At 46.5% G+C, this 27,200-nt stretch overlaps 1 protein-coding gene and 1 long non-coding RNA gene across 3 annotated transcripts in view; one reads left to right on the top strand and one right to left on the bottom strand.

Moving 5' to 3' along the window:
* Nucleotides 1-15,133, bottom strand: part of LOC311516029 (uncharacterized protein) — a 56,375-nt gene extending 41,242 nt beyond the window's left edge. For both annotated transcript variants that reach the window (XM_084619642.1, XM_084619643.1), the window contains exons 1-4: nt 15,023-15,133; nt 13,583-13,646; nt 5,611-5,700; nt 2,529-2,607 (exon numbers count right to left, since the gene is read on the bottom strand). In XM_084619642.1, the coding sequence (XP_084475768.1) occupies nt 2,529-2,607; nt 5,611-5,700; nt 13,583-13,646; nt 15,023-15,032 (243 nt within the window). In that variant the 5' untranslated portion in view covers nt 15,033-15,133. The remainder of the gene's footprint in view (nt 1-2,528; nt 2,608-5,610; nt 5,701-13,582; nt 13,647-15,022) is intronic.
* Nucleotides 2,149-27,200, top strand: part of LOC311516030 — a 60,121-nt gene continuing 35,069 nt past the window's right edge. The window contains exon 1 of the long non-coding RNA XR_014710296.1: nt 2,149-2,176. This is a non-coding gene — a long non-coding RNA (uncharacterized lncRNA). The remainder of the gene's footprint in view (nt 2,177-27,200) is intronic.

The raw sequence follows: 27,200 nt of genomic DNA, 5'->3' as shown, positions 1-27,200 counted from the left end.
CTGGCCAAGTGCCTTTGCCTCTGACCCGACTCCGGTCTTCTTGGGCAGTTCCATCAAAGTCTGCTATCTGGCCAGAGCTAATGCAGCATGCAGAGAGAAAAAACACACACACACACACACAGCCAACAGCTGACAAAAGACACTAGGCTGTTGAGCGGGAACATAGCGGTTGCCAACGTTCTGATCGCACAAAATCAAACACCTCTGCCCCGAGACCCTGCTCACTCCATCCCTCCTCCGTCCATCGCTTGCTCTCCCTCACCCTCACTCACTTTCACCAGGCTGGGGCAGGGGGTTGGGGGGATGAGGGCTCCGGCTGGGAGTGTGGGCTCTGGGATAAGGCCAGGGATGAGGGGCATGGGATGTGGGAGAGGGATCTGGGTTGGGGTGCGGGGGGTGGGGGTTATGGGCTCTGGCCTGGAGATCTGGGCTACAGGTGGGGCCAGAAATGAAGGGCTCAGGGTGTAGAAGAGGGCTCTGGGTTGGGGTAGGGGGTGGGGATTCGGGCTCCGCCTGGGGGTATGGTCTCTGGGGTGGGGCTGAGAGGTTTGGGGTGCAGGAGAGGGCTCTGGGCTGGGTATGAGTGGTTTGCAGTGCGGGAGGGGTGTGGGCTCCAGCTTGGGGTGTGGGCTCTGGTGTGGGGCTGGGGATGAGGGGCTTAGGGTGCAAGAGAGGGCTCCAGATTGGGGCTGAGGGGTTCAGAGTGTGGGAGGGGGTCTGGGCTCTGGCTGGGGGTGTGGGCTCTGGGGTGGGGCCAGCAATGAGGTCTTTGGGGTGCAGGCAGGAGCTCTGGGCTGGGGCAGGGCATTGGAGTGAGGGAGGGGATGATGGTTCCGGCTGTGGGAGTGGGCTGGGGATGAGGGACTTTGTGGTGCAGGAAGGGGCTTAGGGCTGGGGCAGGGGGTTAGGGTATGTGGGGGGTGCAGGCTCCAGGAGGAAGTTTGGGTGTGGAAAGGGACTCTGGGTTGGGGCAGGGGGTTGGGGCGCGGGAGGGGGTGCGGGGTCCTGGCACTTCCCACGGCTCCCAGGAAGTGGCCATCAGGTCCCTGCGCCCCTAGGCGTATGGGCAGCCAGGGAGGCTCTGCGTGCTGCCATTGCGTCTGCAGGTGCTGCCCCCGCAGTTCCCATTGGTCACGGTTCCCAGCCAATGGGAGCTGCAGAGTTGTCACCGGGGGTGGGGGAAGTGCGCAGAGCTTCCCTGGCCGCCCATGAACCTAGGGGCCACAGGGACCCAGCAGCTGCTTCTGGGAGCCGCGTGGAGCCAGGACAGGCAGGGAGTCTGCTTTAGCCCCTCCCCCCACTGCGCTGCCGACTGGAGCGGCCAGTGTGCCTTTTCGAGCTGGTGTTCCGGTCAAAAACCAGATGCCTGGCAACCCTAGCTCAGGTACCACAGTGACAGAGGATCTGGGCATAGGTATTTTTCAGCAAGTTCCTGAATCCTGCACGGGTCCTTTATATATCTGCATATGAAGACAAGAACAAAAGCCACTCCTTAGGTGCTCAGGAAATGTCTGCCCCTATTTAAATGCCACTGATGAAGATATAGGGACTAATGTACCCAAGTTACAGCTGTTTAGGTGCTAGTTGATGCTAGGTTTTTAGCTGTAGTTGATACAGCTCTTGTGTGAGTAGCACATGTAGGCCATACTCATCATTACATGGCTCCTGATTCCACCCCCTTTTCTGTTCTCTGTGGATGTCCTATACAGCATCTTGAATATTACAGCCTTCAGAGTCAATATAGAAGATTGTCCCCTGACTGGTAACAACACGCTTCCATTTTGTAGTATAAACAAGACCTCTCGGTTTCATTCCTGAATCATGCCAAAGCATTGCACAAGTCAGAGCCATTGTCAAAACATAGTTAGGGGCCCATTTGCACAGCAAAATGGAACCATGCTGTAACAAGGTTTCTTCATGGAGTGAGTTGCTATAAGGGGCTGTCCAGGAATTATGTAACATGTAAGGAGGTAGGTGAGCCCTTAATTCTGCATGTTTGTTTCAGTGTTACAAAGTATTCCAAAGGGTGGATTGGTCTTGAAAAATCACCAAAAAATGTGGTACGTAATTTATGGACAGTCCCTAAATTTTTCCCCTTTGCACTTCAGAGGCGTGGAGGGAGTGAATTTTCCTAGTGTTTGGTCCAAGGGAGAGGATATTCAGTGTGTGCGCACTGGTGAGTATCTTTATTTTCAAATTCTTTATAGACTAGAACTTTTGTAACCAGAACTGTAGGAGCAATAACTACTAACAGTTCCAGAGTAAATAAGGCCTGTTAAGCTGGAGAGATGTAAGATGTGTGACTTGAGGTGACTCTACTGCCTGGTCAAACTGGTTGTGTGTGAGGGTGTGTGTGTGTGTGAGCTAGCTAGGGAATGTACATTTAAAAGGAAATGGGGGGAGAGCTTGAGAAAGCAAGAGGCCAGCAGGAATGAAGAAGCAGATTAGTGTGCTGCATTCGGGTTGTATTTAAAAAAGAGATTTACTGAGTGGGAGTTAAAGAAATCTAGACAACATTAGAAAACTACCTTCATCTTCTGCAACACTTTTTCCGCTTGAGTGCTGATTTTTGGTTGAATACTGGTAGCCTTTTTAACCTGCTCTCTTGTTTACAATGTATGGTTAAGGAACAATTTGCTCAAATGGGCAAAAGATCAGACTAATACAGTTTTATTATTTCCAACATTCATTTGGTAACTGGGAGCAGTGGTGGTTTTCTCATTTTGTTGCTAAAATTACTACAATCAGAATAAAGAAAAGGAGTACTGGTGGCACCTTAGAGACTAACAAATTTACTTGAGCATAAGCTTTCGTGAGGTACAGCTCACTTCATCGGATGCATGCAGATCAGATGTGTAGGCATCCCACTGTGCAACTCACCACTGTCCCCAGTGCACAGTCCTTTGGGAACTTTTGGCAATGCATGATGGGTACAAGCAAGGACTTTCTTTCCCAATTGGCAGATTACCATTGGAAATGTGGAAATGCCAGGGGTGAAAGTAGGCCGATACGGCATACCGGTAAGAAGCCAGTACTAGTCTGTACGCAGCCAACGTTAAAGCGCTGCCCCTTTTGCTCCCCTCCGGGCCGCTGATGCCGGGGGGGAGAAGAGGGAGAGGGGGCGGACAAAAGGAGCAGCTGCCCCAGGGCCGGCGATTTAAAAGGGCCCGGGGCTCCTGGCTGCCATTGCTGCTACTGTGGCAGTGGCTGGCGCCCTGGGCCCTTTAAATCGCTACAGGAGCCCCGGGCGGCATGGGCCAGGCAGCGCGGATGGGCTGGCTGGGGGACTGACCCCCAGCCCCTCCCCTTCTGCCTGAGGTCCTGCCCCTTCTGGGGGCCTGGAGCCATGCCCCCATACCGGTAAGTGTTTAATATTACTTTCACCCCTGGGAAATGCTAATAGTAACCCTGGGGGACCCAGCCTACCCCTTGCTCCCCTGACTCATGAAGCTGTACAGCAACCAGCTCAACAGCACTACCTTCTTACTTCTGCTCTGGATTGCTTGTGCATGGTGCCACAGCACCCACCATGATGAGCGTGGCCTTTCAGAGGTTGGGGAAATGAAAAGGGAAGTTCTCAGTTGCATGATTCTAGTAGCACAGGGCAATGGGACTGAATAGTGGCACCCTTTTCCACAGGAAGTGGGGATTTTAGCTGACATCTCAGTCCCGAGGGTAACAGAAGCAGAGAGAGCACAGCTGCTGTTGGTGTCTCGAGCCGCCCAGGCTTATGTGCATGGGCAGCCGGTATAATAGGCCAGGGCACTGCCGCTGACCTGCCGCCAGACAACTGGGCCCCACCCCTTCCCCAACGCAGCGAGCCAGCAGCCGGCTGACTGAGGAGGCTTGGCCGGGTGCTGGGGCCGGCAGCTTGAAGGGGGGAGGTGGGAGGAACTGGCGCTCGGGAAGGCTGCCAGCTCAGCTCGGCGCTGGGGCCGGCCCGACTCTGGAGGTGCTGGGGCCGGCCCGGCGCTCGGGTGGGACCAGCAGTTCGGCCCACTGCTGGGGACAGCCCGACGCTCGGGGTCGGGGGGGGAGAGGGCGGTGGCTTGGCCCGGCACTCGGGGGGTGGAGGGGCAGGTGGCTCGGCCCAGCACTGGGGCTGGCCTGGGGCTCAGGAGGGGAGTGGGCGGTAGCTCGGCCCAGTGCTGGGGCCGGCCTGTCGCTGGGGCCAGCAGGTGTGGGCTCCTCCGGTCGGAGGGGGGGCCCTCAGGGCTTTTCCTTTTGGGGGAGTTCGGGGCTCCAGTGGGGGGGCGGGGTCTTGGGTGGAAGGGGCGGGGCTTGCAGGCTAGCCTCCCCAAAGCAGGGGTTCACCTGCCACCCATGCCCATATGCTGCTTATCTGTGTACTGCAATGGTGCCTGCTGAAGTAACTGCTGAGTGGTGTGGGAAAGTATCCTACTGTGGAGGAAGAAATAAGGCAGCCCTCCCTAGAAACTTTTGGCACAGGATTGCAGACTACCTGACATGCAGCTCTTTGTAAAAGTGGCACACCTATGGCTCAGCAGTGGATCGATTGTTGGTCTCCCTGGCCTTCGAGTATGCCTGCCACAGGTCCTCGGCTTTCATTTGGCACTGCTGCTGGTCCCTGTCATACCCCTTCTCCTGCATCCCCTGAGCAATCTGCTCAGACATGTCTTGTCAGCATTTCTACAGCTGGTTCATAGCTGTGCCTGCACAGACTCTTCTCCCCATAGGCCCAGGAGATCCAATATCTCCTGTTTACTTCATGCAGGAGTGTGTCTGGAGCGTGTTGCTGACTTGATCAGCTGGCCAGTTGCACTCAACAATGGAGAGCTGCTAGATGGGCTCACCCTGCCAGGCAACCAGGAAAAGGAATTTTAAAAGTTTGTAGGGCTTTAAAACTGGGGGGAGGGGAGGGCCTTCCACTCTCTGTGACCCCTGGGCAGTGGAGTTCACAGGAGCATTGTGGGACAGCTGCTGGAGGACAGTGTGGGCTGACATAAGTAATGCAGTGTCTAAAGAGGCACTCTATTCACTTAAGTACATCGACTATGGCTCTACGCTGCTTGGGGTGGTGGTGTTACTATGTTGGCATAACCGCGAGCTTCCAGCGGTGGGAGACCAATTTAAGTGTAGAGACATGCACAGCTAGGTCAATGTAAGCTGCCTTGCATCAACCTAACTTTGTAGTGTAGACCAAGCCATAGTTTCCAAACAGGCAACTGAACTTTGTATCCAAGACAAAAGTTCAATCTGACACAGAGGTTGTCATGGTTTCTGCTGTATTCCATCCCCAGTGGTGAGAAAGTCCTTTCCCTATAGAATTCAGTCTATTCTCAAACTAAGATAAGAGCATACCCATGAGACCTGCAGGGATCAAATGTATCCTCCCAAATAAGGGGATTCGCACACACATTCCAAACAAGGAAGAATCACCCATGGAGCCCCACACAAAAGGAATCCTTTTCATGTCCTACAGTAAATGAAATGATTCAACTATGTTTTTTTCTAGCAGGAGAATTAAGTACAGTTCCCCAAGTGAATGCTGCAACATTCTGTAATTCTTTATCAGGTGCAATATGGTATTCTGTCAGGAAAAATAAATAGCTTTTTAAATAATAAAGATTTGGTTTTTTTAAAGGATATAGAAATGATGTCTCAAGTTCCAGTAGGTAGACTTCTTTCTGCAGATTCTTTATGTACTCTGCCTCAATTGAACTCAGCGTGTCCATTTGTCTGCAGAGAGAGAAAGAAAAGCAAAGGTAAGGGTTTTTTTACAAAGCATATTCCAATATACTCTAGAGCAGGGGTAGGCAGCCTGCGGCCCACATGCAGCCGGTCAGGGTAATCTGCTGGCGGGCTGCAAGACAGTTTGTTTACATTGACCATCCGCAGGCATGGCTCCCCGCAGTTCGCCATTCTCAGCCACTGGGAGCTGCGGGAAGTGGCCGCCGCTTGTGGGCTGCAGGTTGCCCACCACTGCTCTAGAGGTTATACCCACAGTGGCATCTGTTTGTCACTGCTCCTTTGAAAATCAACCTTAGCCCCTATGAAAGTAACTGTCTCATTTATGGAAGCTGGCAAATAAACCTGTTACAAAAAAGAGGAGGAAGATGAGGTGTCTAATCTTCTGCTTTTGTGCTACTGGTTCCTCTTACCAAGTAATGGGCCTTCAGATGGCAATACAATCAATGTCAAAAACTCCTTTGTGCCTATGTTTTGTTGTGGTTTAGTTTTTTAATAATTCTTGAGCCACTAGATGAAACAGATCTTACCTTTTGGTTTCAGCAAAGCCATAGTCTATTTTATCTTATCCTTAATACATAAGTTTGCAGTGGTTGGGACAGAAAAACTTGTGATGGGATCTGTATGAAAGTCCATATTTTCTGCCTTTAGTTCTGACTTTAACATATATATATATATCAGAGCTTCAGGTTCTATACTGACTGCAACTTCCAGCCTTAGTTAACTTTTTGACTTTTTTATGACACTTCAATATTTATAGCATAAATCGAACATGTACTTCTGAGATCCATCTTTACTGATTTATTTTCAAACAAACATTTTCCCACCTTAGGTTTAAAAACAAAAATTAAAACTCCCCCTTCCTCCACTATCCAAATTCAAGAGCTGATTGAAACCAGCATGCAGGCCATTCACCTCTGCCTCAGGCTGAGGATGGTGTTTCCTCTTAGGATATGTCTACACTGTAATTAAAAACTTGTGGCTAGCCTTTGCCGACTGATTGGGCTCCCACCTCGGCAGGGACTAGAGCCTGGGACATCTTCACCACAATTAAACAGCTCTGAGAGCTCGAGCCCTGTGAGCCTGAGTCAGCAGGCACGGGCCAGTCAAGGGTGTCTAATCGCAGTGTAGTCATAAGGGCCAATTCAAGTTTATCTCCATCCTTCAGCAACCTGGAGTTCCCACACTTCTCAGATGGCAGTTTGCAGACAGCAGGAGCTCAACAAATCAATGACATAGATGGGAGGAGGGAGGGGTTGGTTTGAAGAAAATAAAATCCATGATATATGTTAAGCTGCTTCCTCTGCTTGATTTTTGTAGGTCTCTTATTTCATGCCTTTCAAAAGCTATGACAGAGTCATGTGCCACATCTGGCGTTAATAGTTTGAATGCTGTGCTAAGTATTCAATGCTATTTGCAAATTGTGACCTCCAGGACAGGGTGTTCTCTCAGCTGTGCTCATTCTTCTGAATCACTCCACTCTGGTCTCATCTTCTTGCCCTCGCCCACAAGGGTTGTTCTGGCAGCTGTCTCTCAACCCCTTGGGACTTCTCCACCTACCATTTCACACTTATTGATGGCCCCTGTGTCTGTCCAGCCGCCACATTTGCAGCTTGAACAACGAGCCACCACTTTACAGCTGCACAATAGCACTACAAGCAGAGCCTTGGGGGGGACTGGAGGAAGGTGACTTCATGTATCTTTCGTACCCTCCTTCCTCTTGGATTCTGGGCTGCTGTGGGGGCTGGGATAGGTATGAGCATGTGTTTTAGCAGCTCCTGAGCTGCTCTTATTTACAGCAGGGCTGTGAAGCAGCCCGGAAATCCCTGTAACATTCAGCACTATGCAGACACACCCCTGCATACTCCTTACACTGCAACAGGGGGGCCATTTATGACAGCCCTGCATAGCTGCCAACATAGGGAAATTCTCCACAGGACAGTTGTGGCTCCTTTATGGCCCTGAAGCCTCCATAATCTGGCCCTAAAACTTTATTTGCTAAATAGCTGAGGGCCCTAGGCTCCAGTCCTCTGAGTGAAGGGGATACAAACATGCAGCTGCAGGTGTGGAAGAGTGTAAAAGTTCCTAGCAGAGCTAGGCTAGCAAGGGGTGGGAGAGACTAGAGTGCTGCAGAGTAGTGGGAAGGCTTTGTGTACATGACTCCCCCACACTTCACAGGGTCTAAACTCCTTCCTTGTGAGGGGATATTCAACAGAAGGTTCTGCCAGAGCTTCTAAGGCCCCCTCTTGCATGTTTCTCCAGTGGAGAGAGTGAAGTAGTCCAATAGAGCATTAAAAATATTCCTGGCTCATTTTGTTAATTCCACTGTATTATTAAAAATGAAAGAATATTAAAAAACATTCGTCATTATGCTTATGTTAGACACTGAAAAGGAACAAATCCATCTCTATTGTTTCTAGCCAGTTTTAGTATTTATACCCTATCACAATTTTCTGATGGGTGGGCTGGGCTGAAAACACCACAGAGAATGGATTAGCTTAAAGAAACACTATTTCCCTTGGATTTTAAATCACGGAAACATTTCTGCTGCTCTGAAGTATGGTAAAGTGATACAAAAGTGAAATCTGAGGCCTTCAAATGAAGCTCTTCTCTTTCATCCCCCTTTTAAGGCGTGGAAAGGTGTTAGCAATGTTAACTATAATAATTCAAGTTACCCGGAAACAGTGAATTTCAAGCTTCCTTAAAAAGAAAAATTCTAGTTTTGTGATTGTAGGCTATGGGGAGAAGTGATTAATTTCAAAACCATAAACGCCGCACAACCCTGGGTACCCCTGCGGAGTCTCTCACACATCTGTAGACAAACACATCATCAGTGCTCACAATGCAATATCATTTTCCTTATGACTCTGCTGCATGACATATGCCTTCCTCTCCTACGCTTTCTTCTACTGGATTTCCTATGGCTGGAAATTAAAGAGACCAGGTGGGTGAGGTAATATCTTTTATTTCAGTGGTTTTCAAACTGGGGTACGTGTACCTCTAGGGGTACACAAGGTCTCATCAGGGGGTACGTGAGAAAAATCCTGTAATGACAGACAAGGCACTTTATTTAGTAAGACCTGGCAATCTAATCATAGGTATATTATGACTATCTCAGCTGGGGGTATGTGGTAGACTACATTATTTGGAAAGGGGTATGCAGCCTAAAAAGTTTGAAAACCACTGTTTTATTGGACCAACTTCTGTTGGTGAGAGAGACAAACTTTCTAGCTTGCACAGAGCTCTTGTTCAGGTCTGGGAAACGTACTCAGAGCATCACAGCTAAATACAAGGTTAAAACCGATTGTTTAGCATAAGGAGTTAACGCATATTCATATCAAGGGACCATTCAAGGTGAAATGGCCCATTAAGACCTTTCCAGTCATAGGGCGTAAAGGAGAAAAATATGGCTGGAAATCTCATTCTGAGCGAAGATGGAGTTTTTCAAAAGCGTCTAAGGGTATGTCTTCACTATCAATGTTAAAGCGCTGCCGGGCTGTGTAGTCACGGCACCAGCACTGGGAGCACTGTAAAACAGTGCTAGGAGCATTGTAAAAAAACAGCACTGTAAAAAAACCACCCCCACGAGGGGAGTAGCTACCAGCACTGGTGCACTGTCTACACTGCCACTTTACAGGGCTGAAACTTTCTCACTCAGAGCTGTGAAAAAACACACACCTGAGCGAGAAAGTTTCAGCGCTGTAAAGTGGCAGTGTAGACAAGGCCTAAGAGAGTTAGGACATGTCTACACTTGCCATTTCAAGTGGAAAAAGTCCCTTTTTTGCACAAAAACCATGGGAAAGTCTACACTTACCAATGACTTTATGCGGTGAAACTCAGAAGTTTCACTGCAAAAAGAAAACCACATCCATAAGAGGCGTACAGCTCTTATTGGTGATGCTTCTGTGGTGATGTGCAAGTGAAGACACGTTCTTTGTGTTTACACAGCTTTTAGCCTCCTGAGGATATCCCATAGTGCCTAGGTATATAGTATATAGTTCTGTGGTGACCTAGAATCCTCTTTTTGATGTCTCCGACTCAAGGAATATTTCCAACACACCTCTGAACAGCATACTAACCCACAGAGACCTTCCTACCAACACTACAAAAAGAAGGATTCTGGGTGGACTCCTCCTGAAGGTCAAAACAACAGACTGGACTTCTACATAGAGTGCTTCCGTCAACATCCACGGGCTGAAATTGTGGAAAAGCAGCATCACTTGCCCCATAACCTCAGCCATGCAGAACACAATGCCATTCACAGCCTCAGAAACAACTCTGACATCATCATCAAAAGGGCTGACAAAGGAGGTGCTGTCATCATCATGAACAGGTTGGAATATGAACAAGAGGCTGCTAGGCAGCTCTCCAACACCACTTTCTACAAGCTATTACCCTCTGATCCCACAAAGGGTTACCAAAAGAAACTACACCATCTGCTCAAGAAACTCTGTGAAAAAGCTCAGGAACAAATCCGCACGGACACACCCCTAGAGCCCCGAGCAGGGGTATTCTATCTGCTACCCAAAATCCATAAACCTGGAAATCCTGGACGCCCCATCATCTCAGCCATTGGCACCCTGACAGCAGGATTTTCTGGCTATGTAGACTCTCTCCTCAGGCCCTACACTACCAGCACTCCTAGTTATCTTTGAGACACCACTGACTTCTTGAGGAAACTACAATCCATCGGTGATCTTCCTGAAAACACCATCCTAGCCACTATGGATGTAGAAGCTCTCTACACCAACATTCCACACAAAGATGGACTACAAGCCATCAGGAACAGTATCCCTGATAATGTCATGGCAAACCTGGTGGCTGAACTTTGTTACTTTGTCCTCACCCATAACTATTTCACATTTGGGGACAATGTATACCTTCAAATCAGTGGCACTGCTATGGATACCTGCATGGCCCCACAGTATGCCAACATTTTTATGGCTGACTTAGAACAATGCTTCCTCAGCTCTCGTCCCCTAATGCCCCTACTCTACTCGCCCCTGCTCTACACTGATGACATCTTCATCGTCTGGACCCATGGAAAAGAAGGCCTTGAGGAATTCCACCATGATTTCAACAATTTCCATCCCACCATCAACCTCAGCCTGGACCAGTCCACACAAGAGATCCACTTCCTGGACACTACGGTGCTAATAAGCGATGGTCACATAAACACCACCCTATACCGGAAACCTACTGACCGCTATACTTACCTACATGCCTCCAGCTTTCATCCAGACCACGCCACAAGATCCATTGTCTACAGCCAAGCTCTACGATACAACCGCATTTGCTCCAACCTCAGACAGAGACAAACACCTACATGATCTCTATCAAGCGTTCTTACAACTACAGTACCCACCTGCTGAAGTGAAGAAACAGATTGACAGAGCCAGAAGAGTACCCAGAAGTCACCTACTACAGGACAGGCCCAACAAAGAAAATAACAGAACGTCACTAGCCATCACCTTCAGCCCCCAACTAAAACCTCTCCAACACACCATCAAGGATCTACAACCTATCCTGAAGGATGACCCATCACTCTCTCAGACCTTGGGAGACAGGCCAGTCCTTGCTTACAGACAGCCCCCCAGCCTGAAGCAAATACTCACCAGCAACCACACACCACACAACAGAACCACTAACCTAGGAACCTATCCTTGCAACAAAGCCCGTGGCCAACTGTGTCCACATATCTATTCAGGGGACACCATCATAGGGCCTAATCACATCAGCCACACTATCAGAGGCTCGTTCACCTGCACATACCAATGTGATATGTGCCAGCAATGCCCCTCTGCCATGTACATTGGCCAAACCAGACAATCTCTACATAAAAGAATAAATGGACACAAATCAGACGTCAGGAATTATAACATTCAAAAACCAGTTGGAGAACACTTCAATCTCTCTGGTCACTCGATTACAGACCTAATAGTTGCAATTCTTCAACAAAAAAAACTTCAAAAACAGACTCCAATGAGAGACTGCTGAATTGGAATTAATTTGCAAACTGGACACCATTACATTAGGCTTGAATAGAGTCTGGGAGTGGATGTGTCATTACACAAAGTAAAACTATTCCCCCATGTTTATTTCCCCTCCCCCCACCTACTGTTCCTCACACGTTTTTGTCAACTGCTGGAAATGGCCCACCTTGATTATCACTACAAAAGTTTTTTTTCTTTTCTCTCCTGCTGGTAATAGCTCACCTTACCTGATCACTCTCGTTACAGAGTATATATAACACCCATTGTTTCAGGTTCTCTGTGTATATAAAATCTCCCCACTGTATTTTCCACTGCATGTATCCGATAAAGTGAGCTGTAGCTCACGAAAACTTATGCTCAATAAATTTGTTAGTCTCTAAGGTGGCACAAGTACTCCTTTTCTTAGTGCCTCGGTGAGCACTCTAGCCAGCAGCTCTGCTGCTCTGATGCCAGGTAAACAGACATCCACTCCTCCCCCTGTAAAGCCCTGGGAACTTTGAAACTCCCCTTTGTGTTTTCTTGGCAAGTGCTTACTTATCTGGCCAGGTGACAATTCCTGCTCCCGATCCCCTACTTGGAGCAATGCTGAGCTACTGGAGCTTTTCAGTGTCTGGGGAGAGGAGGCTGTGCAGGCACCCAGGATGTCCTGCGATCACCCCCCTCCCTTCCCACAAGACCCATTTTCAGACTGGAGAGAGCAGCTCTGTGGGATGGCTGCCCTAGAGCCCTGCGAAGTGCTGCTAATGTAAACACTCTCTGACGCCTAAGGAATTAAGTGAGTACACAAACCAGCGCTTTATTTTCCCCGGTTCCCTATCACTGGTGAAACTTGTAGTCCAAAAACTCTGCAAGTGTAGACATACCCTTAAGAACCAAACTCCCATTGACTTTCCCTTCAGCATATTTAAAAGTCCTACCCCCCACTCTCATCTTAAAAAACCCCAAAACATTTCTTCCATGAGCCTTATCTCACCTATTCTCTTCCATCAAGGAGGCTTAGGCCAGGCAGGTCTACAAAAACACTGCAGAGGCACCGCTGTAGCACTTCAATGAAGATGCTACTACTCCAATGGGAGGAGCTTTTCCTGTCGGCATAGTTAATCCACCTCCGTGAGAGGCAGTAACTATTGCATGGAAGAAGCTCTCCTGCCAGCATAGTGCTGTCTACATTGGGGGTTAGGTTGGTATAACTGCATTACTCGGGAGGTGTGTATTTTTCACACCCCTGAGTGACATAGTTATACCAATGTAAGTTTATAGTGTAGACCTGGCCTTAGAAAAATAAGGAGGGAGGGAAAAAAAGCTTAACATCCTTACTCTGGCCCCGATCCAGCAAAGCACTTAAGCAAGTGAATAGTCCTACTGAATCAACTGGAATTAATCATATTTAAAATTAAGCATATGCTTAAATGCCTTGTTAAATCAGGGCCAGAGTGTTCCGCATGTTGCAAAAAATCAAACTCTAAGTCTGTAACTTGTTTCCTAATTTGTATACCACCTCCTTCTCCTGTACATTGTCTTAGACTATAAGTTCTTTGAGACAAGGACTCTGTGACATTTGTCTACACTACAAGGCACTTAGCACACTTTTGAGACTATACAAATAATAACTTTTCTGTTAAACAAGGAACACCAAGAGGATTCTAATCTTCACATATACCAGGAAAGCAATTTTAAAAGGTAGCTTAATTTGGGGGGAAGAGTTGCTAGTAGCTTTATAGTAAGCAAATGGTCTGACAAATCTATACAAGTAAAGAGTCAATTGGGCTCCAGCAGTAGGTAATGTGCATATAGAGTCAGACTATAATACAGTGCTAAATATCTTTTTGAAACAAAGTCACAGAAATCCCTAAGGGAAGTTATACTGCTGTTCTACTCACTTGAAACTAGGTGCCAGGTTGCGTGTGTGAGTCATTTTTGAAGCATAGAATTTCTTTGACTTTTCTGGAATTAGAAATGACACAGTACACTCAGTTAAGCACACACTAGGAATACATCATTGATGCGGATACTTAATTGACATGATCTTTAAAATTCAAAGGTCTGATGCACACTTTCAACTTTCCTAATGTTTAGATGCATCTTGAAGTGTTAAATTCTGCTCACCTTGTTTATGGGTCTAATTCTACCGATTTCAATATCGTGATAGGATTATGCACATAAACAAAGTGAGCAGAATTGGGCTAACATTCTCTCTCCTCGCCCTGTGGGGTTTTTTGGTCTTATATTTGACTATGCTGTGTTATATTAAAATAACATACATCTTTAGGTTTCTAAACTCTTTTTTTACTTCGATGGCAGTTTTGACTCACTCTATTGTCTCTCTCTCACAGATGTTCAGAAATAAGATTATCTTTAATTGTGATTAATACCAAGCACTAAATGTTTTGCATGAAATTCACATATTTTATTAAAAAAAGAGATACAGTGTGAGGTGGCTTTGTATATCAATTTGCATTTAGAGATGAAAATATCCTAAAAATCAAGCAGCCTAAATATTTCTAATGCACACTCCAATTCACATGCATAGGAAAGTGAAATGTTAAGTAGTCATGCTTGAGTTTCCACTTTTGGAAGTTTGTCCAATGAAGTAAAATCCTGCCACTCAATGGGGTGACATGGATTTTGTTTTAGCATATCACAACCCAATTTTCCCACAGGATTATGTTTTTCAAGCTTCAGAACTGATTCCAGAGCTGGTCCCCCAAATACTGCTGCTGACGCATGGAATCTCCCTGAGGAAATCAATATAATGTTGGAAATAACAGGACAGATGGCAGCCTTAGGTTGAGTGATCCACGTGTTGAATTAATTAATTTAAGGGCAAGTTACAGCTGTCCGTAGTCCATACTGGGTCAAAATTCCCTGCGTGGGGAAGGATTTCAGGATTTGATCCTCAGGGCTGAATTTGGGTTGTGCAGGATGAATGTCACTGATGAATTGGGCCATCAGTCAATAAAGTGCTTTGGGATCCTTCCAGATGAAAGGTGCAATATAAACATAGGTAATTATTGTCATTCCTCCTTCCTCCCTTTCCCCACACTGTCTGTCCTGCTTCTTTACTAATAACATAGATTCTAGCTGTCTGGGGCTTCAGGTCTGATTCAGTTGGAAGCATTTTTATTCTATGCCACAGCTCATTTTTGTCTCAAAATAAAGTAAAATGACCCGCTGGTCTCCTTTGCAACTTGCCTCCATCAGAGCAGGATCTTCATTACAATCTAGTCCCAAGGGCAGTCCTCTCCCAGTTCCCCCCAGCACTGACAGCACACTGGTCATTCACACACAAGCAGACAGCATTGCTGGGCTTCAGGACTTACCAGGCTGCATCTCCTACATGTATTGTTCAGAAGAAGGAACAGCGCAGAAGAATAACAGCCTAAATGCCTTGGGAGGTTGGAAACTCTTGCTGTCTGTGCCCAGCCCTGTTTGCCAGCCTTGCTGCTGCTATAGAAACCATTTACCAGCGCAGACTCCTTTCTGCAGAGAGGGCTGGTGCTGCATTACACTGGCCACTGGGGGCTCAGTTTACTCGATCTAAAGGGCCGTAGGATTTTTGAAGGGTGTAGGTAGCTGCTGGGATGGATTGAGGCAGAAAAAAATATTATTGTTCCCCTTTAACTGGGGATGCAATTGATCAGATGGGACAGTAAAATAGAATTAATAAGAAAATTAGAAATAGGAAGATTGTGGAGAAAATCAGCCACCAAAGGAGTATCCAAACTCCTACATCATACAGTTTTATGCTTTTCCATCTGTGGTTGTCTTTGAGTGGGGAAGCTATGTAGTAAACTAGGTAAAGCTTGGCAGCCTGATGAGGCTACTGCAGTATTGCCAGCCCCAAGTGGAAAAAATAATTGGAAACCCCAAAATCACAGCTTTGGCTTTAAACTCATGACAGTTTAAAAACCTGTTGGGGGTCTTTTCATTTGCCTCCTGGTTTTTGAGTCTTTAGGGTTGTCTGCAGCCATGAAATCCCTTTAGCCTGGGTCCAGCACTTCCCCCAGTTCAGTCTTTGTTCCTCAGGTGTTTCCCGGAGTCCTCTTATGTGGGGAGTGAAGAACAACAGATGATGTCACTCCCTGCCTTATATAGCTTTAGCATATGGCGGGAACCCTTTGTTTCAAAACTTGGTTCCCAGACTGGTTTGTGGAAAAATACTGACATCCCAAGCTGGAGTCCAGCATCATGTGGCCTGGTTACATGTCCTTGTAGAGTTATAGCAGCCATTACTTACAGGCTATCTGTAGGGTTCTCAGGAAGGCTCAGCAGTTGGGAGATAAGCTTCTCCTAAGGCCTGTTGTTTTCCCTAATGGCTCATTGCCCTGAATAGGCCCAATCAGCTGTCTAGGCTGGAAGCATCTTGTCAAGTGGGCGTTACCTAGTTGCAACTACATTTGAAGTACAGATGCATAGTCGGTATTCATAACTGCAGATAAAAAATGATACATGCATCCAAATAGGATAATCATATGCAGCAAATCATAACTTTTCGAATGACACCTTACATGAACCGTCTTGAATAAAATACATCATAATTAGGCTATAATATCATAATAATATCACTATGAAGAATATGGGGTGCAGTGTCATTTACAGGACTCCAGTGTCTGGGGCTTTTAAGAAAAAACACCGCATATTGCAATCATGAGAGCTGGCAACATGGTTACTGATACTGTCATGTTTATTTAGCTCTCTCACTGTATTATAGGCAGAGCTGATAGTGTTGCCAGTTCTTAAGGTTGCCTATCACTTCCAATGATAAGACCCTCTTTTCACAGCTGCTTAGAACTTTGCCAGATTTAACCATTCAGACTGAAATTTCCTCTACCGTATGTCTGCCTGGACTTTTGGGGAAAGTTTCAGCAAAAATGGTTCTGCTATTTCTGAGCATGAGATTAGGGAAAAATATTTTTTTTTTCTCCTTCATGTTAAAAGAAGTTACACAACCATTTCACTGGGGAGAAACTCTGGTGCCTCCATGGTTTGGCATGTGCTTGAGATGGGATGGTATTTGTGCCAAGGATGTGCCTTTTGCTGTTCCCAGGAAAAAAACTATTCAAATTTGACCAATTTATAAATTTCTGAAAAATCTCGGTTTTCACATGCTCAGCAAAAACTTGTTATAGAATTTGGCAGATAAATTCTCTGAAGAGTCCATCTGCACTGAGCATGCTCCTTCCCAGAGCTGTAGGGGCTAAGCAGGACTTTCCCTGCAGTATCTACTCCTGGCTGTTGTGGCACCAAACACAGGAATTGAGAGCACGGAGACTGTCTCCTCTGTACTCTCAATGTCCCCTCTGCTGGTGCCCAGGAAGCAAGGAGTGAGGATGCCTTCTAACTCAAATGCGAAGGTGAAGAGGCAGATTTGAAGGAGCGTTGTAGAGTATAATGGGACAAGGAACCTGGAGGAGGGTGGGAACTAGGACTGGGGGGAGAATAGGACAGGAGATTGAGGGGTAGAGGGAAGACTGGAACTGGTAGGCAAGAAGATTGGGGATTAGGAGTCAGTGAAGAGGGGGAAAGCTAGGAGCCAGTGGGGTAGACAGATAGGACAATAAACCAGGGGGTGGGAGTGGGACTCAGATTGGCTGGGCAAGGAGACTGGGACAGGAGCCTGGAGGGATTCGATTGAGATAGGATGAGGAGCCTAACAGGGAGGTAGACTGGGACATGGACAGACCACCTAGAGGGGGAGACTAGGTCTGGGATGCAAAGCTAGAGGGGTGGAAACTAAAAGAGACAGGAAGTGGGAGGAGGTGTTCCGTAATGGCTAGGGAGCTGGACTGGGAGGCAGGAGACCTGCTGTGTAATATTGGCCAAGTTGCTAGAAGAGACAGGAAGAGGACAGGTTGGAAGGGTTGGGGCAGAAGGATTCAGCTCATGGGGAAAGAGAGGCAGGTAGGTCTATGACCACTGCATCAAAGTCATCTGACCTCTGGAATAGAACCCAAGATTCCTGAGTCTCACCAGTCCTTTGGCATCAGCAAACAGCTGTTAAAACCGCTAGGAAAAGTGTGTGTCCCACCCTCCTCTAATGCTGTTCTACATAGAGGATAATAACCCACTACTGCTATCTGTTACACTGTTAGCGCAAATAGCAGAGATCTGTGTTGTGGAACTAAAGGTTCCAACCCTGTTGATGAACCATGTGGGTGTCAATATGATTTCACATGGTGGAATTTCTGTTTCCTCAGTTTGCTTTTAATAAAACCTAAGAAATTACATTAAAAAAATCCCTATGTTAAAAGAACACTTAAGATTGCAACATCAAGCACTCAACATTTAGAACAGGTCAAAATTAAGGTTGCCTATGTAACCTTCATTTGGCTTCCTTGTGCACATGCGTTATGTTATGTTACAGTCTTTAATTACATGATCACATACTATTTCTTCCACAGGACCCCTGCCTCACTCAGTACACTGAATGGATGGTGGTCAGGGGATGAATCACAGCTGTACAGTGAAGGAGACTCTTGTATGTAGGACCCCTGCCTTATTTGTTGTAGAAGCTAAGTGTGGGTGATGAATGAGGCAGGGATTACAGGAAGAAAAAGGATGATCTCATGGTTAGGGCACTTGAATACTGCCCTGATGAATTGGATTCAATCCCTCTCTCTGCCACAGAGTTTCTGTACGATGCTGGGCCAGGCCCCCGCCAATAATCAGCAGGGGCACAGAACTCCTGTGGGGCCTGGGCAGGGGGAATTGAGAGCTCCTCCAGCCCTGGGGCTGCTGCAGGAGGAACATAATGTGCCCCTCTAACAGCAGTCAAATTCTTATTCCTGTGCACACCCCTGTGCTGGGCAAGTCACTGACAGAAACTTTTCAGAAGTGATCACTAATTGTGTGTTCCTCACTTTCTGAGTGCCCAAACTGAGACACCTGGGGTCTGATTTGCAGAAGCGCCGAGCACTCACAGCTGCAACTGCAGTCAATGGGAGCTTTGAACATATAAAATGTTATATAATGCTAAGTATGCTGAAAAATCAGGTTGGAGGTATGTCACATTGGGCGCCCAAATTAACGGATACTTTTAACCTTACATCTCTTTGTGTATCCCATCTGTAAAATAGGGAGAATAGTACCCCCTCATCTCACAAGGATGTTATAAAGATAAACTCACTGTTTGTGATACTCTTGGTTGCTATAATGAGGAGCACTGTAGAAGAGCCCAGGAAGGAATTAATAATTCTGTATTCAGAGCAGGTGTGCTGTGAATGGTGTGCAGTAAATAAGGCAATGAGAATAATGCCAAATAGTTGCTCATTAAATGTGCACTATCCATCCTGTGAACTGAATGATCTAAGGGTCCTGTGGAAAAAATAGTATGTGCTCATGTAATTAAAGATGATCACAATGCGCTAGTGGGTTGAGTTAAAGTTGCACCAGCACCCTTAACTCTGGCATTTACTAACTTTGCTCCATTTTGCAACCTGAACGTTCTTTTTTCATCACATCTTTTTGACAAGGCGTGGCTATTTTGATTGAAATGAAGTTGCAGCACCCCTCTGCCCTTGCCCCACCATCTCTTTGCAGTTTGGCTCTGGTGGAAGTCAGGAGTGCTAGGAAAAAGAACAGGAGTACTTGTGGCACCTTAGAGACTAACCAATTTATTTGAGCATAAGCTTTCGTGAGCTACAGCTCACTTCATCGGATGAAGTAATAAATTGGTTAGTCTCTAAGGTGCCACAAGTCCTCCTTTTCTTTTTGCGAATACAGACTAACACGGCTGTTACTCTGAAAGTTGTCATTATGCAAGGAGTGCTAGGAGCGACTGCTCCATCTCTTGCCTGACTGCAGCAGCTCGTCTGCTGTATTGCAGTGACATGGGAGAAAGAGCGGCTCCAAGTGGGCTCTCTCTCTCCCTTTCTCTCTGCAGCAAGGTGCTCCGCTGCCCTGGCCTGCCCCTGGGGGGAAGCCTCGCACTCAGCAGCAAAGCTTTCTGTTCGAGTTCTCCCCCCTGGAAAGAAGTCTCCATGTGAGTTGAGGGAAGCCCAGTAGCTGCTTGTTATGGGGGGGTGGAGACACAGTGTGTGTTTTCTGGGGAGAAGGGGCTTGGGGATCACAGTATCAGTTGGCTGGAGGAGGCACAGGCTGAGTTTTCTGTGCATGGTGGAAGGTAGCATCAGTTCAGTTGGCTCATGTGTGGGTGGAGTGGGCAAAGGATCAATCGAATGGGACCATGTGCCCAGAGGTGACGCATCTTTAAAAAATGCTTTAATGTTATGTTTGTGTATCTAGGGCAAACATGACTGTGGGCGGGGCCTAGAGTTTCCAGTGCATGTTGGCTGGGTGGCTTTCAGTGGGAAGTCAGGGTAATTTCAGGTGTCCGTGTGTTTCCTGGCTAGTTTCCATGGTTCTACAATGGCACTTCTCTGTTATTACGTGGCGACTCAAAAAATAACAGGGGAAATGGTATGCAAAATGCTGTCAAATGCACAAAGCAAAACTGAAAAAAAGGGAACTTTAAACTCTAATGCCTTTCGGTTGTGGTCTTTGTAACAATAGTGGGTAAACAGGTTTTAGAAATGTGGGGGTTTTTTCTTTAACTTTGACAGTGACTCTTTAATAAGCATGATTTTTCACTGAGAGTTTATTTTAAAATTACTCGTAAATAGGAAGTAGGGTGTGGGGTTTTGTTCTGATTTTCTTTGGTTCCTAAAATTTATGGTCTACAATTTTTCTAAAATGCAGTATATTGTAATTGGTATTCCAAAGTTTGATATAGCAGATCCCATGGTTTCCCCCACCTTAATTTTTTCTTGCTTCCCCCCACTCTGCCTAGTTTCGTTCTTCTCTTCGTGAGCCTGCATTTAAAAAGAATCACCTCTCAACACTTCTTTATACATCCTAAGGAAGCAAAAAGGGGACAATCCCTCCCCCTTTAAATCTATAATGATAATAATAGCCCTTGATTATATAGCCCTTCATCAGTAGATCTAAAAATGCTTTGTAAAGGAGTTTAGTATCATTGCCCCCGTTTTACAGTTGGGGGAACTGAGGCACATAAAGGTGCAATGACTTGCTCACAGTCACCTAGCTGGCCACTGGTAAGCCAGGAATAGACCCGACATTTCCTGAGTCTCACTCTAGTGGTCCTTCCACTAGGCCAACTCTGGTGCTTGTTTCAGTTAGCTCTATCATCATGTTCTTTTGAGATGACCAAACAGACTTGTGAAGTGCAGCCCATATCCGAAATGTCACCAAGAAATTTGGTGCTTCATCCCAAAATGCTCCAGAATTTGTGGCATAAGGGTTCTGTTCTATGCCTCCCTCTATAATTAATCATTATGGCCCATATCCTGCAAAGAGAACCATGTGGGAGAACCCCCAATGAAGCTCACGGGGCTCTGTGTGAGTGTGTGGGTCTGCTGGCCTTGGATCGTTGCAGGATTGGGTCCATTCTAGAAACACAAAGCAAATTTGAATCACAAGTTCAATTAAACTGAGTATATTTGAGCACTTTTCTTTTACTTAGATTTTTTTTTTAAAGTGAAATTAGGGCTTGTGCAAAATGGCAGATTGTGAAAGATGCCTTGGAAAGTGAAATCTTCAGTCTGCCAATAGGACAGATGCCGCACGAGCAGTGGCAGTGTGAGCTTGCCACTATAACCCTGCATTAGTCTTTTGCCCTGAACCGGAGGGTGAAAGGGTAGTTCAGTTTCCAGGGTCACACAACAATCCCTGGATTCCATGCTGAGCTAGTGGGGGTTATCGATGTAGAAATCAGACTTCTGAGATCTTTCTCCTGGACTGAGACCCACCACCAATTTATCTCATGCAAGCCTGCAAACAACCCCTGTCTTTCAGTTGCTACTGGCTTGAGACAAATTGGAACCAGTGAGCAACTGTTGAAATCTTACTTTATATGCCATGATGATGTAATCTCTTTGGGCATCGAGCTTCCACTATGCGGGGGGGAGGGATAGCTTAGTGGTTTGAGCATTGGCCTGCTTAAACCCAGGGTTGTAAGTTCAATCCTTGAGGGGGCCATTTAGGCATCTAGGACAAAAATTGGGGACTGGTCCTGCTTTGAGCAGGAGGTTGGACTAGATGACCTCCTGAGGTCCCTTTCAACCCTGATATTCTATGAATTGCTCTACTCAGGGGTTGTGTGTTTTTTAAAAAAAACCGTAAATTTCTAATTTGAAGATTTTTAAAAAATATTTTCACGCACTGTGTAAAATCAAGGTTTCTCCTTTAGGGGTGTGTCTAGAATTAGATGGATTTTAAAGCTTTGATACTTTAATGCAACACCTATAGACAGGCTTTGATTATTGTAACTGCCAGCTGTGTAGAGTGGATGTATTGTAAACATGTTTCTCAGTGCAATGTGTTCTCTCTGTGTAATATCTGTGATCCTCTATTTAAGTTGTATGTCAATTTTTCCACTTACCATAGTCATTTTGTAATAACAAATGTCTTCCACTAGCAAATTACATAGTTTGGCCGTGGGACCATAGGCGCTGACTCCATGGGGAAAAAAATAGTGGGTGCTCAGCACCCACCAGCCACAGCTGTTTGATGGCGCCACCAATCAACTGTTTGGCAGTTGTGGGAGGGCGGAGAGCCGTGTGTGGGTGGGAGGGCGGCTGGGGGAAGGGGTTGGAGCAGGGTTGGGAAGAGGCGGAGCAAGGATGGGGCCTTGGCAGGGAGTGGAGCATGGCAGGAAGAGGCAGAGTGAGGGCTGGGCCTTGGGAGGGGGTGGAGTGGGGGTGGAGCATCCCCTGGGAAAAATGAAAGTGTGCGTGGAATAACATGAGTGGTGGCTGGGGGAGAAGTCCAGAGGAAGGGGTTAGGGTTCTCACCTAACACTGAGTCCTTTTCTGAAACATCCTAAATAGGAACTGTGATTTTGAAAGAATTCTCATGGTACTTCACCCTGAGCTATTCTATGAGATAAGGCTGAAAGCAATTATTGACAGTTTCACAGGGTTAAGGTTGAGGTTAGGGCTAGGTCAAATTTGCTCAGCCAGGAGCAAGAATTGATAAGAGGGTTGTCAGCTAGGGTAATACTTCCAAGCACTTTCAGTAAGTCTGCTTCAAAGCATGGCACGTTAGAATTAACAAAGTAAATGTGGGCATGGTCATAGAACACATGGGGGAAGAATGCCTTAGACTCAGTGCCTTAAAATGGAATGTCTGAAAAACAAGAAAATGAATGCAACTGTAACATTTTATAGTCCTGAGTGAGCAGTCCCGTTGACTCCAATGCTTAAATGTAGGCATGTGCTTAAAGATGGGATTTGCAAAAGTGCCTGAGTGATTTAGGATCACAAGTGCTGTTGACTTTCATTGGGATTTATGCTCCTAAATCACTTAGGCCAGGCATTTCAAAAGTAATCTTGCTGATTCAAGGCCTAATCAGGGCATTAATTGCATCCCCCTTAACAGTTCACTTGTAGTACTTCAGAAATGGACAGCCACTGCAAGTGACAAGCCTTTAAAAATATATTGATTATGCAGCATAATTAATTTTTATTTATTTTAATTTCAGAAAGATACAGACAGTAAAGAAATAGGGACTTATATTTGCTACAGGGAGCTGTTTTCAGCACAAAGTTTTCAGTTGAATGTTGTAATTAATTACTGTGACATGGTGCTAGTCCAGAAGTTTATAGATTGCACAGTTATGCATTGATTTCATGATTAGATTTGTTCTTTGTGTTTGGGATTTTCAAAGGAGCCTATGGGAGTTAGGTACACAACTTCCAGTGGGATTTCGATGCCTACCTAATAACTACCTTAGGCTCTTTTGAAAATCCCAGTCTTCATACATTTTCTGAGTTATTCTTTAAGTGCTCTAGCAGTCCATGGTAGGTCTGGAGCACGACTGATGTTTGCTGGCTCTTCGATCCAGTTGATTGTCTTACCAAGGGTAAGATCGAAGTCCCTGGCCCAAATATGTTTGCAGAGGCTCTCAAATGAGCTAAGTCTCACTGCATTTATCTCTCTTGCTGTATGGTATTTTTCTGACCAGCGTAAACCTGTAACGCTAGTGGAATAAAGCAGGTAACGTTTTAGATCTATCTTCTCTGCATTAGCAAACTCAGAAGCGGGCAAATAATTTGTGTGTTACCCAATATGAATATTGTAGAGAATCTGCATGAGGAGTTAGAGGACATAGTTTAGAAACTTCAAACAGATGTTTATTACATCCACTTTTAAGTGCCTCAAAGTAGCTAAGAATTTAGCCTTTGGAGTCTTGCACCTATAAACATTCTGAGACAAAATGGTCCCTGTTGCAGGGTGGCTGGCTCCTTGCAATAAAGAAGGCCCAGCAGCACCCATATGCTAGAACAGATGCTCTCACTTTGGCCTATTCAGAGAGGTCTGGGCAGCACCTGGGGCTATGAGGAGACAGGCTGTCAGTGAGGAAGGGGCATTGTGATCCCACATTGTGTAAGGATTGGATGCAGCTTCTCAGCCTAAAATGGAGAGGGGTTTCTAGGCATAGAACGGAGACTGTTTCAGACAGCAGCTGCATGGTCATGTGGTCATAGGTGCATGTATATATGGGGGCCCCCCAAAAAAGCACAGGGCCTCTCCAAGTGCAGGTGGTCACCCCTTACTGCCTCTGCCTAAGAGCAGGCCTGCGGAGGATCACACAAATGCCTGAGCATCATATGTCCAGGAGGCATAAGTAATTGTCAAATGTGGAATAGAGGAGAAATACAAGCATACTCCGTGGGTACCCAACACAATAAGATGTTTCTAACCAATCTGCTTGATTCTGAACCTCATTCTCCCATTGTCTTATTTTAAAAAAAAATCAACCTTCTGCTAGATTTAATTTTTCAAATTCAATTATATTTTAAGAGGGATTTGTCAGCTTCCTGAAGAAATTGCCTCAAGACTGCTTTGTCAGGTGTAAATATGTCTGTTTTCTCTATTACAAAACAAGGTGGCATAAAAAAAATCAGTGCTCTGTCTTGTTTGCTTCCTACTCAGCCCCTCGAGGGCAGATTACTGTGCAGGTTCAAGGGTGTTATGTATTCCAAAATGGCTTCCATACCCTCAAGTATAGGCTCTGCATTTTGAATCAGGTCTGGCCCTTGTCACGTTGGCAGCCAAGCCAGTTCAGAGGGGAGCCGAGTCATGTCTGTTGTCAAACAGACTCTCTCTAGTGTGTTACCTTGTTAAATCCCACATGAGGGACATCCGGCAGGAGGAGAGTCGTTTAAAAATAAAGAGATTGGGAAGTCAGGGGGATCCTAGAAAGTGCTAGATGTACAGATGCTACAGGAGTGGAGAGAACAGCCTTTGGAAATGTTTAGAAAAGCAGCCAGTTGCCAACCGAGTGAGCTGCAAAGAGAGGAGAAGCAAACCGAGGGAATTTGCCTGGTGGGAGTTCCCACAGAGTTTTTGCCTTTCAGGCTTCTGTTAGCAATAAATACAACATCTGAAGAGGCTCTTAGAAGGAAGACAATATGGATAGTGAGCGATCAGCTGTTGTGACCTGCACAGGATGTGCCATGTTTGTCTTTCTCCCAGAGGATAGAAGTGACTTCGTCTGTACGAAGTGCAAGCTGGTCTCCATATTGGAAGAGAAGGTTAAAGGACTAGAGGCCCTGCGTTGCATCAGAGAAAATGAAGACTTTCTGGATAGAAGTCAGCGTTTGGTACTGCAGACACAGCATGCTGAAGAATCTGAGAGGGCCGTGCAGAATGTGGAAGAAAATTGGCAGCATGTGACCTCCAGAAGAAGAAAGAGGAGAGCCCATGTACCCCCAGTGCAGATAGAGGTAAGAAACCGTTTTCAGGCTCTCTGCACAGGTACTACAGCGGAGAATGGTTTGGAAGAGTCCTCTGAGGGAAGGGATCAGAGTGAGACCCCATCAACTGGAAGACATGGGATGCATTGCCCTAGGGATGGAGATTCCATGACCACCACTCCCAAGAGGAAGAGATGAGTGGTCAGGGACTCCCCCCTAAAGGGGGCGGAGTCATCCATGTGCCATCCAGAGCGGGAAACTCTAAGTGTGCTGCTTGCCTGGAGCTAGAATTCAGGATGTGACAGAGTGTCTGCTGAGACTGATCAAGCCCTCGGACCTCTACCCCTTCCTACTTCTCCACGTGGGCACCAATGATACTGCCAAGAATGACCTTGAGCGGGTCACTGCAGACTATGTGGCTCTGGGAAGAAGGATAAAGTAGTCTGAGATGCAAGTTGTGTTCTCGTCCATCCTCCCAGTTGAAGGAAAAGGCCCAAGTAGGGACCATTGAATTGTGGAAGTAAAATGTGTGGTTACGCAGGTGGTGTCAGAGAGAGGGCTTTGGATTCTTTGACATGGGATATTGTTCCATGAAGAAGAATTGCTAGGAAGACATGGGATCCACCTAATGAAGAGAGGGAAGAGCATCTTCGTAGGCAGGCTTGCTAACCTAGTGAGGAGGCTTTAAAGTAGATTCGTGGGGGGATGGAGACCTAAACCCTGAGGTAAGTGGGGAAGTGGGATACCAGCAGGGGCGGCTCTAACAATTTTGCCGCCCCAAGCAGTTGCCGCGGAGCTGCCGCTGAATTGCCGCCTCGGGACATGGTCTGCTGCCCCATTCGGAATGCTGCCCCAAGCACCTGCTTTGAAAGCTCGTGCCTGGAGCCGGCCCTGTATACCAGGAGGAAACACAAGGAGGAGGGTGCAACAGGGGAGGCGCCTGAGTCATACTGAGAAAGCAGGGCTCTTAGGTGCCTGTACACAAACACAGGAAGCCTGGGAAAACCAGCATGAAGAACTGGAAGTTCTGGCACAGTCAAGGAACTATGATGTGATCAGAATAGCAGACTTGGGGTAACTCACATGACTGGAATACTGTCATGGATGGGTATAAACTGTTCAGGAAGGACAGGTGGGGGAGAAAAGGTGGAGGAGTTGCACTGTATGTAAGCGCAGTATGATTGCTCAGAGGGCCAGTATGAAACTGGAGAAAAGCCTGTTGAGAGTCTTTAGGTTAAGTTTAGAGGTGAGCTCAACAAGAGTGGTGTCATGGTGGGCATCTGCTATAGACCACCAGACCAGAAGGATGAGGTAGACAAGGCTTTATTCGGACAACTAACAGAAGTTTCCAGATCACAGGCCCTGGTTCTCATGGGGGAATTCAATCACCCTGATATCTGCTGGGAGAGCAATACAGCAGTACACAGACAATCCAGTAAGTTTTTGGAGAGTGTTGGGGACAACTTCCTGGTGCAAGTGCTGGAGGAACCAACTAGGGGCCATGCTTCTTTTGACTTGCTGCTCACAAACAGGGAAGAATTGGTAGGGGAAGTAGAAGTGGGTGGCAACCTGGGTAGCAGTGACTATGAGGTGGTCAAGTTCAGGATCCTGACAAAAGGAAAAAAGGAGAGCAGCAGAATACGGACCCTGGACTTCAGAAAAGCAGACTTTGACTCCCTCAGGGAACTGATGGGCAGGATCCCCTGGGAGGCTAATACGATGGGGAAAGGAGTCCAGGAGAGCTGGCTGTATTTTAAAGAAGCCTTATTGAGGGTGCAGG

This window comes from Lepidochelys olivacea (assembly GCF_965140295.1).
Source record: "Lepidochelys olivacea isolate rLepOli2 genome assembly, chromosome: 2".
Lineage (NCBI taxonomy): Eukaryota > Metazoa > Chordata > Testudines > Cheloniidae > Lepidochelys > Lepidochelys olivacea.
This window is presented reverse-complemented; position numbering and strand designations above follow the sequence as displayed.